Raw genomic sequence first — 18,895 nt, 5'->3', positions numbered from 1 at the left:
CGAACTGGCACCGGCCCAGTGGACTCCAAGCATAACAGAAAATTTAGACAAATATCTGAATGCACTTTCTCCAGGTTGACAGGTCCAAATCAGACAAAGAGTAAAGAAGAACAACCATCGTACATAATTCACAAGTTGAAAAAGCATTCTTACTGAACAAACACACAACAAACACCAACTCCAATCAAAGTTTAAAGACAATGTGACAAAGCCTAGCATCAACCTTTGAAAAAATGTTTGAGAGTCACAATTTCAAGAGTTTACATTTGATGTAACCAAGACACTGAACATATCGGAGTAATCTCATCTTCCCAGGTGAACAACTGATGCCAAGGTAAGAGGGGATTTTTAAACATGGGCTATGAAACACGACCCTCACAAAGGATTCTACATCTGCTCATTAGGTTGATTTGTCACCTTAGGAAGCCATCGTCATTCACCGCAGTGGAAGGTGCAGCGGGGCCTGCTTCAGAGAACACATCCACCAGCAGGCTGCCAGCACTGGTTGGAGCTGTGCCAACAGGGGGTCCAGATCGGATGCCAAGGAGGTCTGCTGATGGGGACGGGGTAGACTGGAAAGAAAGGTACACTTATTCCAAGAAGATTTTGGAACAGCAGTTGATCCCTGCCACTCATGGGAGTTAGGCTTCAATTTCAGTACTGTATGCTTGTAATTGTCAGAAAATAAGGGAAAATTAGTGAAAGTAAGGGATATTGTGGTCTTTCAGGACGTTTGACAGCTATGTACTTATGTTGTACTTCTTGAGTGTATTGACTTGAGACAACGCCATGCTGGATTCATAGCTACAGCACACCTTCCTTCCCCTGCATCAAATCACTTTAAAATCACATTCACTTACAATTTAAAGCATAAAAAGAAATCTGTGAACATGTGGGGGCCCCCCATGCCGAACTGCAAATCGGCAAGGTTCTACTATACTCTGACTGCTGAAATGCAGCCTGCACAAAATCTGCTTACAGCATTGGAGGCAGCCATGGCTGCTGTGTCCGGGCCCCGTTCACCGCCTCCATTCAGCTCCCCGCCTTCTCGTTTGTTGTCTTCCAGGTCTGTCACAGATACTGCACCAGGACCCTTCTTCTTCTTCAGTTTAGCCAAAATTGAAGACTCCCTCTCGGGGAAAGGAGGCATCTCCTCCAGAACGGTGGCCTAAAATTCAACAAACAAATGACATTTTTAAAAACGTGATCACTGCAGATATGACACACAATATTTTGGCACAGGATAAGGATATTTTGCTTTCTCGCTTCTAACACAAAAGTAAGATGTTATTTTTTCAGATAGATGAGCAAATGTTGACTTAACACTGGACCGGTTTTGGCATCATCAGTGCACAAAATGTACCATTGTGGCCCCCCGACATCCTTATATTTTGGGAAAGGTTTGGAGACACAGTTTGTTTGAATATACTAAAAAAATATTCAAATAAAAAGTGTCTGTAAAGGTTTTCAGTACAAGAGGTGAAATATTGCCAAGAAAGTCAAGTGAGTCCAGTTGTCCTGATACGAGTACAATTCATAAAGAGTGAAATACACAAATGTACCTTCTCTTCTTCTGATTAACTAACCAGGGAAGTCTAATAAATGCACAAGGGCCAATTATTCTGTGAACCACCCGTCTGCCTGAGCTAGCAGAATCAATTGGGTATGAAACGCCTCAGTCCGCTCTACTGTCATACCTAGAAGTCTGCATTGTGGGCGGAATTCCCCAGTCGTCACAGCTCGTGTCACTCTCATGCGCACGGCACCCCACCATTTCTTTAATTCCCCACTCAGTGTCCTTCCTTCCCACTCAAGCTTGACAAAGTTGTCTATAAAAGTGGTGTACAAGCACTAGCAAGCCAATAGCACGCACAAGAACGGGTGAATTCATGATCGGGTTCTTTTTGTACAATTTTTTTGCCCAGGAAAAGACCCGTGTTGCACTGAGAACATGTCAGGCACACAAAAGTGGGTCCACCAGCTGAGAATCAGTGTTTTAGAATGGTCTTTGGCACCGTCAAACTGAAAATATTAGTTGAATAGTTACTTTTGATACTCATTGCAAATGTGTAGGCATTTTGTGGTTAATATTGCGCATGAAAATTTGATCTAACAAGAACTAACCAAGACATCGGTACTGGCAATCGAAGAAAGTTTCAAATACTCCACAGCACGCTGCTGCAGCTCGACATCAGAATTACGAATCTGGCTGTCGCAACGGAGAACCTCCTGGATTGTACTCTTGGTCTCTGGGAACAAGTTGATGAATTTGATGTAGGCCGACAGCAGTAGAGCACGAGTCGGCACAGAGCACAGGTGGAACTTGGAGTGAAGGAGGTTGAACTGGACCAAGGGGCTAGGGAAAAAAAAACACAAAACAACTTATTTTTATGCTGCTTATTAAATATTCATATGGCACTGAGCCTAAAAAAAAAATACCTGGAACGGGGGTCACCAGCAATGAGATTACCAAATTCTCCAAGAATGTAGCCGCCAACTTTCACCATGTTCTCATGACAGGCGGGGGCTTGCAGGGCCTGAAAGAAACAGAAACATTACATGACATGATAAGCAGCAGGAACATTACTGTAAAGTGAAACCCATTTATGTAAACATCTCTTAGATTGTCTGACTTATGTCGACATAATGGAAAATAGTCATTGCCCGTCATTCACAATCCTTATGTGAAACATAAACACATATTTCTTTTCCTTTTCTATGGGAAATATGTATTTTGATGCTAAAGTATCGGCTTTGTATCAACTTTGTCACTGATTCTTGAACACTGCTGACCAGAACCTGCTGATACTGACTGGAATGCATGCAGCCTTCAACTTCAACAAGATCTCCAGTACCTGCACTGGCCCCACAGCCCCACAGCATGATGGAACCACCACCAAATGTTACTGTGGGTAGCAAGTGTTTGTCTTGGAATGCTGTGTTCTTCATCCGTCATGCATACCGCCCCATGTTATGTCCAATAACTAAATTTTAGCTTAATCAGTCCACAGCACCTTTATCCAAAAATGAAGCCGGCTTGTTCAAATGTGCTTTAGCATACCTCAAGCAACTCTGTTTGTGTCATGTGCGCAGAAAAGGCTTCTTGAGTTCGACTGTTCTCACCATCCTTCACCTCTGCCTATCTGAGATTTTTCTTGGCCTACCACTCCGGGCCTTACCTAGGACTGTGGTCTTCCATTTCCTCACTGTGTTGCTCAGAGTGGAACCTGACAGCTGAAAGCTCTGAGCTAGCTTTTTCTATCCTTCCCCTAGACCATGATGTTGAACAATCTCTGCTTTCAAGCCATTTGGCAGTTGTTTTGAGGTTGCAATGGTGCTTCTCTTCAGAGAAGACGAATCAGTGTGTTTGTCTGCTACATGATATATTTAACTGAAATTGCTGATCCAGACAACCAGTGATTTATAAAGGAAACTCTTGAAAATAAGCAGGGGTGTCCAAACGTTTTCATACCACTGTATATTAGCTACAACTATATTATTATTGTAGCAGCTAACATGAAAAACTATTTTTATCATGCGGCCTAACACGACGCCTCACTAATTGCTAGTCTCAGTGTCATTCAAAGACAAAAGAGTGGATACCTAGCTCTCAATTTCGCTACAAAGACTCAACAAGATCCTTGTTTGCCGTCAGCATTTTTTACCTGAGGATTGTAGCACACATCTTGTGCTGGAAGACACAGCCATCCTAATGAGACTGGACATTGTAAGTGTTGTCGCTGTATCTATGCTGCTGTTGTTGACAGAACTAGCATAAGTATATGTATGTATATGTATATGTATGTGTATATGTGTATCAATGCGGCCTAGAAAGGACGTTTTGTTAGTGTTTTAAATGATCAAAATAAGGCAAGATACTGTAAGTATTACATTGGTGTACGTGCAACATTGTTAGAGGGTTTTTTTATTTTTAGAGGACTACGTAGTCGAAACAGGTGTGTCCCAATGATGCACATTGTTAGCTAGCTCCTATTAACTTGTTTTCCCTTGTTATAAGGCACAGAAAGGGAAAGAAATCTGAGTTCATGTTTCACATAAGGATTGTGAGTGATGGGCAAAATAATAAAAAAAAAAGTGCAGTTCCCCTTTAACAACAGGAGATAAAGTTATTGACTTACAGATAATTGTTTATTTTGTTTAGTGATCAACACGTGTCTGTGCACCTTATCTTAATAATCTGGATTCGATTTTATAACGCAAGGTATCCAAAGCGCTTCACAAAGAACCCATTATTCATTCATTCCTTTCACATTCATACACAAGTGTGGGCAGCAAGGAGGCAAGTGAAGTGTCTGCTCTACCTTACCTCTTGAGCCACGGACGCCCTGCATTTGCAATTAAAATGATGTGTCTTGTGTATTCTGATTTTAATATTTGATTGTTGTACATCAAATATCTCTCTAGATTGAAACATCGAGGGGAGTTGCCACTGGAGTACGCAGCATGCCTTGCGGGCAATTTGTAAACGTTATGCGTTTGTTATTGTCATAGAAAATGGTGGTTGCTTACAGTTGTGTGGTAACTTATTTGTTGTATTGTTTATTTTTTGGTTTGCACTGTGATCGTTCTGTTTGATGACCTTCTGTTCATTTGCAAGCCAAAGTTCTACTGATGAGTCACACGGACAGCCCTACTGTCATGTGTTTGTGTGAGAGAAAGCAACCAGATAGGACCTTTGATCTTTGACAATGACATTGTCAGCTAATTTGACACATGCTGCCAATATCTAGGAGGCTGGAGGCTGCCAATATCTACATAATGTAATTTGTATTGCGAGACATTTCAGCGTTTATAAAAGGTAGGAGTACCTCAAAGACCGTCTTGGCAGCGTAGCCTTGCACATCATCACGGTTGATGACAATCTGGATGACACGGTACCATACCTCTTCACTGACATAATCGCCAGCAATGCGGATGAGATTGAGAATGGTGTCGACGTACCATGAATAATCGACAGCATACTTCTCGGCTAGAATGGCTACTTTGAGCACCTGGATGATGACAGAAATGAATGTTTGAATCCAACGACATTTGTTTTAGGTGAAAGTCAATACGTTCTGTTGTTATTGTTCACTCAAATATTTGGCACTTTGGAACACAAAATATCTCTTAATTTAGCTTCGGTACTTGAGTGTACAGTAAATAAAAACCAAATGAATTGAACATCTTATTTGAGCGGTTTCACACACCATCTCCTCTCGGATGGAGTAGTCTGCTGTCTCAAGGTAGCTGAGCATCTCGGCTACGATCTGCTTGGCATTGCTGCGATCACACATGGCGTACAGCAGGTCTGCCGCTCTCTGTCGAACACTAACATCCCTCTCAGTCTGCAGATGCCAAAAAATTATTAGAAAACAGAAGATGGGGGAAGGGGCAGAGAGAAATCTTAGGCATGCAATGTGTAACAGTTCTATTGTATTATATAAAACAATGTCACTGCATAATATATTGTATATGATAAAAACACTTTGAAGTTGAATATATCACCTTTAGGGCATTTATGACCGTCTCAATATGCGTCTTGACTGCTTCATGGGAAAACTCGGAACTGGCCAGAGTACACATGCTTTCCAGAGCCAGGTAACGCAGGTTAGTCTCTCTGTGCTGCAGGAACTGGCCCAACTGATTACAGGCTCGCACCAGCAGATTTGGCTCACTGGAGAGGAAAACACACACCAGAAAGAACATCTGAGCAACACAGTTACAGTGGTCCCTCTTATGCTGACAGCAAAATAACCACTGAGTAGTTACACAGCATTACACCCTGAACACAGTGACTTAGCTTTCTACCACAGTAAGTAACAAAATGCACGCTTACCTGTCATAGTGGATGATAAGAGAAATAGCCTCAAACAGGATAGCATTCTTAGCATTGGAATGCTGTACTTTCTTTGACTTGGGTGGCTCTTGGGCCTTGTTGAGAATGGTTTCCAGACACTCCACCAGGCGGCCCTTTACAGCGCCATCTTCAGGAGGAGGATAGCATTGCAGCAGACGCAGAAGTTTGCAAGACAGCCATGGTGCTGGAACAAAGTAGTAGGTGTAATCCTGCAGGTCGGTGGAGGCTGATGACACAATCTATGTAAGTGAAGGAGATATAAAATGTCAGAAACAACCTTGAATGACAATGTCCCATATTTATGTATGTTGTACATATTTATCAGGGATGCATGTACTTTTTCCTACATGCTAGTTACAAATCGACATGATCTCTGTCAACATATATAAAATCTAACCAGTCTACCTGACAATGACTGTCTGCTTACATCTGGCTGAACAAACGTGCATGTTATATGTAATATCTTCTGTGTGACAGTAAATATAATCAAAGTAAATTGCGACCCACCCTGCTGAGTCGAGACACCGCCAGGGAAACACAGGTCTTGAACTCATCTGGATTCTTCTGGCTCAAACAGGTGATAAGTGAGATGGCTGCTGTCACTACACCCTATAAACACATACATGGAATAAAGGATCATTCAGCAAAGCAGATAATAGGCAAAACTTATTCCAGCAATGGAGAAACTGATCAATGAGTATCAACTGCTGATTTGAACTAGATATAAAGTAGCCTAAAAATTAGGGGTGTCTCAATCGATCAGCCGCTGATCAAAATTGGACGATTTCCGTGAAGAGGCACGTCATCGGCATATGCCAATACAGGTGCTTCAACACCGATCACAAAAGCTGACCACTTCTGGCTGTGCTATTGCAGCATGTAGTGAGCTTCTCCTTCCCACTGCATGCCAATGCCAAAATAATAATGGCTGCCGTGTGGGACGTACCTGTTTGTGAGAGGGATGTAAATTTTGCACCTCTTAACATGCCACAAAAAATATCTTGCTGGGGTGGTAAAAACTTTAATGCAGCATTTAGAGGGTTGGGCACTTGGCGGGGTTAAGATTAAGATTAAGATTAAGATATGCCTTTATTCGTCCCTCAGTGGGGAAATTTGTATTGCACAGCAGCAAGAGTACAGAGTCAGTTAAGCAGTACAAAATACACAATATAGAAAAATAAACAATATAAACGACCCAAGTATTAACAAAAATCAACAGTTTTTCCCAGAGTTATATACAATACAGTATGTAGATAATATGAGACGAGATGAGATATATGACCAGTCTATACACTGAGATCTTGTTAGGGAGTTAATATGAGGCATTATGGAAACACTTCACATAGAACTTAGTATATTGCATTTAGAGCCCTTAATATTGCACATGGAGGTTGATCAGATATTGCACAGTGAATGGGGTCTGGAGTAACTATACTGAATGTAAAAAGCAAAGTATTGCACAGATGTACATAGCAGTGTAGAAGTCTATTGGGAGCAGTGCTGGTTGTACAACCTGACAGCTGCAGGAAGAAAAGACCTGCGATATCGCTCCTTCACACACTTGGGGTGAAGCAGTCTATCGCTGAAGGAGCTCTCAAGTGCTGTCAAAGTGTCCTGCAGGGGGTGGGAGTCGTTCTCCAACATGGATGATAGCTTAGCCAACATCCTCCTCTCTCCCACCACCTCCACTGGGTCAAGAGGGCAACCCAGTGCAGAGCTGGCCTTCCTGATGATCTTATCCAGTCTCTTCCTATCCGCAGCCGAAATGCTGCTGCCCCAGCAGACCACTCCCTGGAAAATGGCTGAAGCCACAACAGAGTCATAGAACGTCTTGAGGAGTGCCCCTTGCACTCCAAAAGACCTCAGTCTCCTGAGCAGATAGAGTCTGCTCATGCCCTTCCTGTAAAGTGCTTCCGTGTGATGAGTCCAGTCCAGTCTATTGTTGAGATGAACACCCAGGTACTTGTAAGATGTCACCATCTCAATGTCCATTCCCTGAATGTTCACTGGTGTTGGAGGAGAGTGGATGCGCCTGCGGAAATCCACCACCAGCTCTCTGGTTTTCCCCGTGTTGATCTGGAGGCAGTTCCGCTGGCACCAGTCCACAAAGTCCTGTGTCAGTCCTCTGTACTCCAAGTCGTCCCCATCTGTGATGAGGCCAACAATTGCAGAGTCGTCAGAGAACTTCTGCAGGTGGCAGGTTGGTGTGTTGTAGGAGAAGTCTGCTGTGTAGAGGGTGAAAAGGAACGGAGCCAGGACCGTTCCCTGCGGAGCCCCCGTACTGCAGACAACTGTGTCGGACACACAGTCCCGTGTCCTCACATACTGTGGACGGTTGGTGAGGTAATCCAGTATCCACGATGTGAGGTGCAGGTCCACCCCTGTGTTCTCCAGCTTGTCCCTCAGAAGTGCTGGCTGGATGGTGTTGAACGCACTGGAAAAATCAAAGAACATGATTCTCACCGTGCTCCCAGGTTTCTCCAGGTGAGAGAGCGCTCTGTGCTGGAGGAAGATGACAGCGTCGTCCACCCCAGTGCCAGGTTGATAGGCGAACTGGAGCGGGTCCATCGAAGGACCCACCAGGGGGCGGAGATGGTCAAGGATCAGCCGCTCCAGGGTCTTCATCAGGTGTGATGTAAGTGCCACCGGCCTGTAGCTGCTGAGGTCCTTGGGGTGCGGCGTCTTGGGGACAGGAACCACGCAGGATGTCTTCCACAGCTGTGGCACCCTCCCCAGCTTCAGGCTCAGGTTGAAGATGTGCTCAACAATCCCGCACAGCTCGTCCGCGCAGGACTTCAGGAGCCTGGAGCTGATGCCGTCTGGTCCCGCCGCCTTCCTCGCCTTGGTCTTCCGGAGCTGGTTTCTCACCTGGGATGTTGTGAGGGTCAGGTTGGAGCAGGGGGGCTGTGTGCGGGGGGAGGTTAGTGAGGAGGTTGAGCTGATTAGGTGAGAAGTGGTGGGGGATGGCTGTGTGCAGGAGGGGGAGGTGGGGGTAGGGCTGTCCACTCGAGGTGTCGATGGGGGGAGTTTCGGCAGAAGTTTCGGCAGGAGGTGCTGGGCCGGGGGATGGGCAGATGGTTGATCAAACCTGTTGAAAAATAGATTCAGATCGTTAGCCTTTACCTGGTCCCCAGCAGCCTGGGAGTCGGGCCCCTTGTGGCCAGAGATGGTTTTCAGGCCTCTCCAGACTCCTCTGACGTTGTTCTGCTGCAGCTGTTCCTCCATCTTTTTCCTGTAGCAGTCCTTCCCCTCCCTGATTTTCCTCCTCAGCTCCTTCTGCACAGCCTTCAGCTCTTCCCTATTTCCTGACTTAAAGACCCTCTTCTTCTCCTTTAGGAGAGCCTTTATGTCCGGATTAATCCACGGTTTGTTGTTGGAGAAACACCGTACAGTCCTGGTGGGTACAGTGTTTTCCACACAGAAGTTTATGTAGTCTGTGACGCAGTCAGTGAGACTGTCTATATCGTCCCCATGAGGATGGCAGAGTTCCTCCCACACTGTTGTGTTGAAACAATCCTTCAGAGCCTCGTCGGCTTCATCAGACCATCTCTTCACTGTGCGGGACACAGCTGGCAGCCTGCGTACCAGAGGTTTGTACACAGGCTGGAGATGTACCAGGTTGTGGTCTGATCTTCCCAGGGGAGGAAGTGCTGTTGAATTGTATGCCTCCTTGGTGTTGGCATAACACAAGTCCAGTGTTTTATTGTCTCTGGTGCAGCAGGTGACATACTGGGTGAAGGTGGGCAGGGTGGAGGATGGAGAAGCGTGGTTGAAATCACCTGAGAGAAGAAGGAGAGCCTGCGGATGTTGTGTCTGTAGCCGGCCCACGGCAGAGTGGATGACGTCACAGGCCGCGTCGGCGTTAGCAGAGGGGGGAATGTACGCCGCTATCGCGATAACGTGCGAGAATTCCCGCGGCAGATAGTACGGTCTCATGCTAACGGCTAACAGTTCAATGTCTTTGCAGCAGAGTTGCTCTTTAATAGTGATGTGCCCAGAGTTACACCATCTATCATTCACAAACACTGCTAGCCCGCCTCCTTTCCTCTTACCGCTCTCCTTTGTCCTGTCCGCCCGCAGTAGTGTGAATCCGTGTAGTGTAGCGATCGTGTCTGGGGTCCGTGTATCCAGCCACGTTTCCGTAAACAACATGACGCTACACTCCCGGAACTGCCTCTGATGCCGGGTCAGCGCCGCTAGTTCGTCCATCTTATTGGGGAGAGATCTTACGTTCCCCATGATGATGGACGGGAGAACTGGTCTGTATCTCCTCCTCTTGTCGCGGCATTGGGCTCCGGCACGGCTTCCCCGTCTTCTCCTCTTTACCTCCCGGGGAACCTCGAGGGGTTCCCCGGGGGGCAGCGCCGCTGTGTTGCGGAGCGCCAACAGCTGGTCCCTACTGTAAACAATAGAGTTTCGGCGTGCGGTCGAAAACATCGTCGAAAAATTATGAGAAATGCCAGCTCAACACTATCACTATGGTGGACAGTTGAACTGAGCATTTACGAAGCCGTTCCTTTAAGAATAACCTAGAAAAAGAATGAAAACGACAGAATAAAGAAGAAAAGAACTCAACGAAGAGCGAGAGCTGCTGTAGCAGGCTGCCACCAGAGCGGCGCCAAGTCTGGTGACTTTTAGAGGCTGGCATTGTGATCATCAGTTGGGTGGCAGCTAATGTGGCCAACAGTGGACACTCGCCCGTATGTGCATAGCAATTGGAGGTCGACGGCGGACAGCCCGAAAAGTAGTTGGACTCCTCAGACCGGATGGCCGGCCTTCGTCAGCAGTGGTGGTCTGCCGACTGCCTGAGGGTCCTGCTGGAGTGCCATTAAAGTCTCCTTGAAGAAGGTGTCTTATCTAAGTTTTACCAGTGATATAATGTTCCCTTGAAAAACTCAATCAAGTATGTTGTGTCTAAATGAAGGTGATTTTATGGTTATGCGTTTACATCATATAGTCAACAGTGAAAATAAAAATTTACACAATCTATGTGATCGGTATAAGCCGATTTCTCTCATGGATGATCGGTATCGGAATTGGCAGTATAAAATGCTGATCGGGGAATCCCTACTAAAATGACAATGAAATTCTGTTGTACACGCCAAGAGCCATTTGCAAGCATGTATACAGTGTACTTATAGAAAAATGCCATTACACAACATCACGTTGTGTCGCGGTATCTTCCTGCTAGAAAATTAGTAAATTGACTTCTGAGACAGCACCCTTTGCTGGATTCATAGTTGCAGCGCCCTTTTCTCCCCTGCCAATAGAACCATCCAACCACTTTCTAGTTATAAAAATTATATACAATTTAAAGCTGAAAAAATAAATCCACAAATATGCAGGTGAGAGAATGCCGCGCCGCAAATATACACTGTATGTAGAATTACACACAGCCTGTACACAGCCTGTAAGGACTGCTGTCCCACTAAAGGATTAACAATATCAAAATTGGGACTGCTTACTGGAGAGGAGCCAGTTCGCTTCCCAAAGACTGCTTGGGGCGCTCTTTCATGTGCCCCCCCCAATCATTGCATGCTCGGAGGATTCGGTTTAGACGTGTGCATAAATTGCCTGTGTGTATGCAGCACAGTGCAACAGTTCCAAGCAAACAAATCATTCATTAATTATATAATCAATACTGAATACCCAATTGAAGACACTTACATGAAAGCATAGCAAACTCAATTCTTACCATATGTTGGTCATTGAGAAGGTGCACCACGCGGGATGTCCACTCCCCCATCAGCACCAAGTCTGGGGATGTTTTATACAACCGCAGCAGACAGAGGGCAGCTGACTGTTTCACACTATCCATGGTATCACTAGGGTACAGCGCAGTGGTTAAGTGTAGCCTCAAGGATGCAATGTGAAAAAAACACAATCGAAACACACACTCACCCAGCAACCAAGATGCGTGGAATTTCACTGGCAAAGGCCTCAGCCATCTCACGGCTGCCGACGTTGGCAATGCAGTGAAGAGCCAGGCACATGAAAGTGGGGTTGCGGCTGGACAGGTCATTTTTGATGGCGTTGTTAATCAGACGGATCAGCTCGCTGTTGCTGTTGACCAGCACGGAGATGAATAGGTAGCCCTGGAGAATGAGTGCAAAGGACAACGGGATGAGATATGAATGACACTGAAGGACATAATTTGTCAATTAGTGATGTCAATCTAATGTAAAGTCCAATACTGTCTGTGCTTGTCAACATATGGTGACTGCAAATAAACTGATACCTGTGGTAGCAGTCCAAATGTTTTATAAACACCATCCTACCACGCAGGAGTGTAGTATCCGGACTAAAAGATATACATGAAAAACACAACCAGCGCTTGAATACAGTATTTCATCATTTATTATATAACCATAAGAATATTAGTTAGTCAATTAATATTAATTAGAACAAACATCAAGTTGTGAATTAAGTCATTCTTTTGGGGCGAGGTTTACAAGACACACAGCTAATATGTCCTCAGTACTCCGTTGTTGGATTTTCTTTGCACAATTTATCAAAAAACATTACGGATGTTCATTGCATGTGCAGTACGTCATCAATAGCAACATTTATTCGTCATACCACAGCCATCACTTGTACTGTCAGGGCCATGTGCTTAAAGTTTAGGGCTGCAATTAAGGATATTTTAATAACCAATAATCGGATTTAAAGGTGACTTATTGGTGGCTTTTTCCACTTTTCTGACTTATAAATGTAGCTAAAATTTTGTATTCTCAATGCCAAAGTTTCAGATAATGAGTTTTGCACATTTGGAAGTGAGCCCTGAAAGAAGTTTGGGATGGCTCAAAACACTCTGTTTCAAAAGGCGTCGCAAAAGTGTTCCTTTGTGATGTCACAGAGGGGCGGACTTATATGGGCGTGTCTGTACACAGATAAGCTCTCTGCCCTCCCTCAATCTCTACTTCCTCCGCCCCCTCCAAAGCGCTGCTCCTCTGTTTATGCCATCATCAGCCACAAGTGGTTTGAGTTCCTGATTCCCTACCAGCAAAATAAATGTATTTTAATCTGTCAAAAACATTTTACTCTGTTTTACTCTGTTTTGTGACCAGCTGGACAAACTGCTGCTGAAGCCTGACGCCTTTCCAACATTACTTGGTCGTGTGGACTGCAGTAAGTAACAATTTATCAGTGTCCTAACTGTGTTTATTTTGTGTAAGCCTTGGAGCAAAAAACAAAGTCACATTTGAGTGGCTGAAATCAGGATATTTACAGTACATTTTTGAATGATACAATTAATAATAGCTGTCAACTAACTGGATAATCGATTAATCATTGATTAATTTTTGTAGCGCTAATAAAGTTACCTCGTTTCCTTTTGCTTATTGTTGTGCTTTGAATACACAACATTAATTCGCCATAATATACCTAATATTTTGATGATTCACACTGATGACAGTGGGCGTGCTATTGCTCATCTTTGTTATGCCACTGCTGTGTCCTCCAAATTATATTTTTTTTACAGTATTTCCAGTATTATCCGCACACTTCTACTCAAGGTGGGATAGATAAACCACAAACTGTATAAACGTGTACATACGCCTCTTTTTGGAACACATTTTGTTTTGGTGTCTGACGTTTGGTCAGAATTCAACACACATTTTTGTAGATGAGACCAGAAGAGTTAATAAATAACGCTACTCAAAGCACCCATCATTTCATAGTCTTTCTGCAGATAAGTTTGTTGTTTCCAAATTGAATTGAATTTGACAGATAACCAGCATATCAGCACAGTTGAAGCCGCAAGTAACAATTACTTTCTTAATCTGAAGCTTGTTTGATCCTATAATAGAGTCATCTGTTAGGCTGTATACGGTCCGAATCAATATAAACCACAAATGTAAAATGCATGTAATGACATAATTGACTACTAAGTCTATTTTTTATTTGTATTTTCCCGACCTTCGTGACTGAGAAGGTCAAACTTACTTATTTTATCTTCACAAATAAACCTACCAAACTAATCTGTATTACAAATTCAGAAGATGACACATTAGTTGTTAAGCACTTTTTCCTGGAAATATAATATATAAAAATATAATAATAAGGAAATATCACATCGGGTTAGAAAATGTAGACTTCCTGACACAAAAAAACAAACTTTTCTCTACAATGTTGAGCTACAACTGTGCTACCACATTTTCTTATAATCTCTGTTGAGTTGTGCATGTGACTTGGGCCAAGTAGATTTGTGTGGAACCCTGCGTGATCTCGAAGAAAAGTGATCTGCGAGTCACAGTACAGTTCACTGTGGAGCTGTATACACTCAAGATTTTTTTGTAGGTTTTTAGGTTGTCGTCACACAATGCAAGAGAGAGGGGGAGGAGCAAGCCAGCGTAGTATTGACTGGCGTCTCGAGTGCAAAAAAAAAATTGTGTGTGTGTGGGGGGTGAGGGGGGGACACACCATATTGACTCGAATATAAGTCAGAAAATTATTTGGTATCCGATTGATACCGACATTTGCAGTTGTCCACCCCTACTCTATTGGTTGCTCAGTTGTCTTTGGTGGAACAGGAGTCAATTTGCTGACCACACTGTTCTGCTTACTCAATGTTTCCTGTTCCTGTGACTGTCATCCAAACAGTCAATAAATCTGTACTGTGCACATATACCATCTCTTCTGCTTTACTGTTGAGGGGGAAGAAGTAAAAATGTAGGGGTAACACTAACAGAAAGCATTAAGATGACTTTGAATTTTAAAACTAAACAGTTTGTGGGCAACTGAGATTCCAGGATGTCAGTTATAAAAGTAGCTCAGGCTTTGGGAACCTGGGATGAAGCCCACTGTGGTAAAGATGACACCAAGTTATTTGAGCCCCTGTTGTGTCAATCTATTTTTCTCTGGTTTAGTCAGACAAGTGTATGTGGGAAGATATTAATTTTACATTGTCAAACAGTCAAATAAGCCTACTTGGTCTTTCCCATACATTCATCTATTTGTGGCGACGAGAGGTAGAATTGGAACCCAACAATAAGTGCTTGACTAACACTACAAACCTTGCAATCCTACCTGCACACAGTGTTCCTATCGTCACACACTCGTGTCCCAAGTGTTGATGTTCAAGCAGAGGCAATTATACACTCGCTCAAAGTTACTTAAGATTTGTCAGATCAAAACACAATCTCTACATATGACTTCTATCAAAACATGTGTTAGTCACAGCTATTTCACTACTTCCTGGTCGAGCACTCTAAGCACCAGGGGTACTGTAGCTCCTCAAGCATAAACAGAACAAACCAGAGGTCAAGCAGTATCCCATATTTGACCTCGGAGGTTCCACTATGCTACCACAACACAAACACATTAACGATAACTTACAATCTGCTTTTCTGTGTACTTGTTGGAACTCAGCAGGTTGACGGCCTCCATGTGTCCAAAGTCAATATCATGGCCGAGCAGGAAGATAAACAGCAACTTGCACACATATTTCTTCTTGCTGTAGCCATCAAGAGCCTTGTCCCCTTTGAATTTGGAGCGAATGTTGGCCAGCTCTTTATTGATCCGTTTGATCTCTGCTTCCTTGCTTTTACCTGCCATGGGAGAGACAGTGGTACAGGGTGAGGAATCAATAATATTGCAGCGTAATGGCTTTGGCCGTGAATTTAAATAAAGCTTTAGATTCTCAAAAGCTCAATTTAACAGGGTACTTTCACGCCAATCAATTAGGCAACCTTTGTTCCAACTTTTGTCTCTATGTAGTAAAGACCAATTCAAAAACGTACACAGTGGAAACAGTTAAGTTGATGCCCCTTGGACTGACTGACATCCACATAGGATGTACCGGTAGGGTGGCCCTTATTTTCGAAAGTTTGAAAATTCAGTCTCCAAACCCGGATTCTTGTTCCACTCCATGAGAAAACCACGCAAGTAATTTTTTTTTTTAATCGAATAATATTTACCCGGTGCTCAACGACCTTAAAGTTTTACTATATAAGATCATTTTCACGTTCAACGATACAGGGGCTTTGTCGGTGACAAATGCCGCGGCTCTGTTCTCAGGTGCTCTCGTTGGTGGACTATGGACCAAGGACTGTGTGGCAACTCTCGTCTAGTGCTCCTTTTCCTCTGTCTAGGATTTGTCTAGTGCTTGGCAGTACTTTTTCAACGTGTTTGCATGTTTCTGGAGTGCGTTCTGATTGAGAAGGAATTCCTCTTTTAATTTATTGAAACTCTTCCCTCCATTGCCCTTATTAACGCCGTCGTCACCGCGAGCAACTGGCCTCCGCCCTCAAGGAAAAGCTGCGAGTAGAAGGCCCCTTGGTAGTCCACTGGGACGGGAAGCTGATGCCGGATCTCACCAGCAACGCCCACGTCGACCGCCTGCCCATCCTCGTGTCTGGGGGAGGGGAGGTTCAGCTGCTGCAGGTGGCGAAGCTTCCCAGTGGAAGAGGGGCGAATGCAGCGAAGGCCGTCGTGGAGGCGTTGGAGAAGTGGAGCGTCGCTGACCGGGTCGTGGGGATGTCCTTTGACACCACCGCCGCCAACACGGGTCGCCACACCGGGGCGTGTACCCTGATTGAGCGGCAGCTGAAGAGCGACCTCCTCTACCTCGCCTGCCGGCATCACATTCTCGAGCTCGTGATCGAGGCGGTCTTCACGTCGGTGATGGGGCCAACTACAGGGCCTGCTGTCCTGCTGTTCAAGCGTTTCCAGGAGAGGTGGCCCTTCATCAACCAAGGCGAGTTCCAGCCGATCGAGGATGGAGCAGGAGAGGTCGAGTGGTTCCTTCAGGCCCTGAAAGAGCGGACAGACCTTCGGGACGACTACCGGGAACTTCTGGAACTAACCGCCATCTTTCTCGCCGGCGTACCTCCCCGCGGAATCCGCTTCTGTGCCCCTGGCCCCATGCACCACGCTCGGTGGATGAGCAAGGTGCTGTACTCGCTCAAGGTGTGGCTGTTCAGGGGACAGTTCAAACTGACGCCGAAGGAGGAGCGCGGACTGTTGAGGGTGGCCATGTTCTCCGCCCGCCTCTACAGCAAAGCCTGGACGCAAGCCCCACTTGCTGTCGCGGCTCCGCTCAACGATCTTCAGCTGCTTCAGGCACTGGACGGGTACGAGGACGCGGAGGTCTCCAAGGCCGCGACAAACAAGCTCCTCGGCCACCTCTGGTACCTCTCGGAAGAGCTGGTAGCCCTGGCGTTCTTCGACGACCGGGTTTCATCAGAAACAAAGAAGAAGATGGTAGCGGCGATTGAGGAGAAGGATGGCAACGACACAGCCCAGAAGCGAGTGACCATTCCCGCTTCAGCGATCAGCGGCTGCAGCCTTGAGGACTTCGTGACCTCCAATACGTCCTCGTTCTTCGACAAGATGTCCATCGACAAGGGATTCCTGGCGTTGGAACCGGCAGACTGGAAGAAGGATGAGGCGTACGGCAAGGCGTGCAAAGCGCTGGGGAAGCTGTCGGTCACCAATGACCACGCGGAACGAGGCGTCGCCCTGATTCAGGAATATAACCGGCTCCTGACGAAGGACGAAGAACAACTGCAGTTCCTCATCCAGGTCGTCGCGGACCATCGGCGCCAGTTCCCGGACACCAGGAAGGGAACGCTTGCACGGACCGGGCGACAATGAGTGGCTAGCAGCCATATAACCCCCGCCAGGAGAGGAAAGTGGCTAATACTCCCACGAGAGCAACGTGGGAGGGGGACCCGGAGTGCTTGTGACTAGCGTTCGCTGAGTAAAATTTCAGAGTCGTTGAGCACCGGTTAAATATATTCCGATTTCAACGAAACTTTGCACAGCACGTTTCTGGGTCAAAAGGAACAAGAATCCGGGTTTGGAGCATAGACATTATTCGTTTGAAATTTCACCCCCTTACAGAGGGCCACCCTAATGTACCGGGACTTGATGAGTATGTTGATATAGACTTATTGACGACTTTTTTTGAAGTACAATGTCATTCAATGTACAAGTCGAGTTTTGTTTTTTGACCATATGTTCATTAGCTAAAAGGGACCTTTTATGCTTTTTCCACAATGTAGTGTTCTCTTGATGCCAACGTTTCAGATAATGGGGTTGCCGCATTGGGAAGTGTGCCCTAAAAGAAGTTTGGGATGGCTCAAAATACGCTGATTCAGAAGGCATGGTAAAAGAGCTCTTTGTGATGTCACAGAGGGGCGTAATTCCTTATATGGGCATGGCTGTAAGCCCTCCCCCAAACTCTGCTACTAACTCTAAATAGGCCATTTATCCAGATCATATTCAAAATCATATTTCTGATGTTTGTAAGAGCAAAACAATGTGAATTTATGTGCATTTTTCAAACAACTCTGTCCCCTCTGTACACTGTATAAGTTTATACTATAGATTTTTGGAGCATATAAAACATTCTTCTAGAATAGTACGTAATCCATTGTCTCAAATTTGACTTTGTTAAAAAGGTTGTCCAAAGGGCAGCCCAGGCTTGCACAATCTAACAATACAATTACGGGGAAAAAATTGAAAAAAGGAGCATAAAGGCATGATATAAGGAGAAAATGTTCATTCGAATAACAAAGCTGATACCCAGGGAGTTTTATTCTTTAAACATTTTAGAATATTGGATTTGTTTTAACCTTTCTTACTAAATGAAAAATATCAAAATTGCCCCCAAATCCTTTGACAAGCAATGAGCTAGAGCCTAGGTTCCCAAAATGGTGTGTATGTGCCCCCAGGGGAACACCGATTGTCTTAAGGGCTACAGGAATAACAATGAAAAACAGTGCACCTGAATGTCTCACGGTGCAAGGAGAACGGAGCAGAGAGCAGACACGGCATGAAGTTGTTTCTTGCTGTATGTGTGTTACTGTATATGTACTAAGAAGTTTGATGATTATTTTGTACATTAGAAGTATTTCATCTTGAACATTTCATTTATATTAGTGTTGAAACTGTGAGCGTGAATTCGCTCGAAATGTAGGCTTTGTATACTTGGGATGCTGCTTAATCATGACTGTTAAACTTTCCCCTTGGTATTAAATAAAATGCAGACTTAAAACACAGCTATGGTGAACGGACGCTCAAATTCAAGCC

General features: G+C 44.8%; 1 protein-coding gene across 5 annotated transcripts in view; it reads right to left on the bottom strand.

The window, feature by feature from the left end:
- Positions 1–18,895, bottom strand: part of ap2a1 (adaptor related protein complex 2 subunit alpha 1) — a 30,577-nt gene that overhangs the window by 9,929 nt on the left and 1,753 nt on the right. For all 5 annotated transcript variants that reach the window (XM_058049213.1, XM_058049210.1, XM_058049211.1 and 2 more), the window contains exons 3-14: positions 15,197–15,408; positions 11,762–11,955; positions 11,556–11,685; positions 6,368–6,469; positions 5,840–6,099; positions 5,509–5,677; positions 5,211–5,348; positions 4,830–5,012; positions 2,440–2,537; positions 2,125–2,356; positions 980–1,168; positions 418–572 (exon numbers count right to left, since the gene is read on the bottom strand). In XM_058049213.1, coding sequence (XP_057905196.1) covers positions 418–572; positions 980–1,168; positions 2,125–2,356; positions 2,440–2,537; positions 4,830–5,012; positions 5,211–5,348; positions 5,509–5,677; positions 5,840–6,099; positions 6,368–6,469; positions 11,556–11,685; positions 11,762–11,955; positions 15,197–15,408 — 2,062 coding nt within the window. The remainder of the gene's footprint in view (positions 1–417; positions 573–979; positions 1,169–2,124; positions 2,357–2,439; positions 2,538–4,829; positions 5,013–5,210; positions 5,349–5,508; positions 5,678–5,839; positions 6,100–6,367; positions 6,470–11,555; positions 11,686–11,761; positions 11,956–15,196; positions 15,409–18,895) is intronic.

This window comes from Doryrhamphus excisus, chromosome 15, assembly GCF_030265055.1.
Source record: "Doryrhamphus excisus isolate RoL2022-K1 chromosome 15, RoL_Dexc_1.0, whole genome shotgun sequence".
NCBI classification, from domain to species: Eukaryota; Metazoa; Chordata; class Actinopteri; order Syngnathiformes; family Syngnathidae; genus Doryrhamphus; species Doryrhamphus excisus.
Note: the sequence above shows the minus strand (reverse complement) of the source record. Positions and strands in the feature narration are given on the sequence as shown.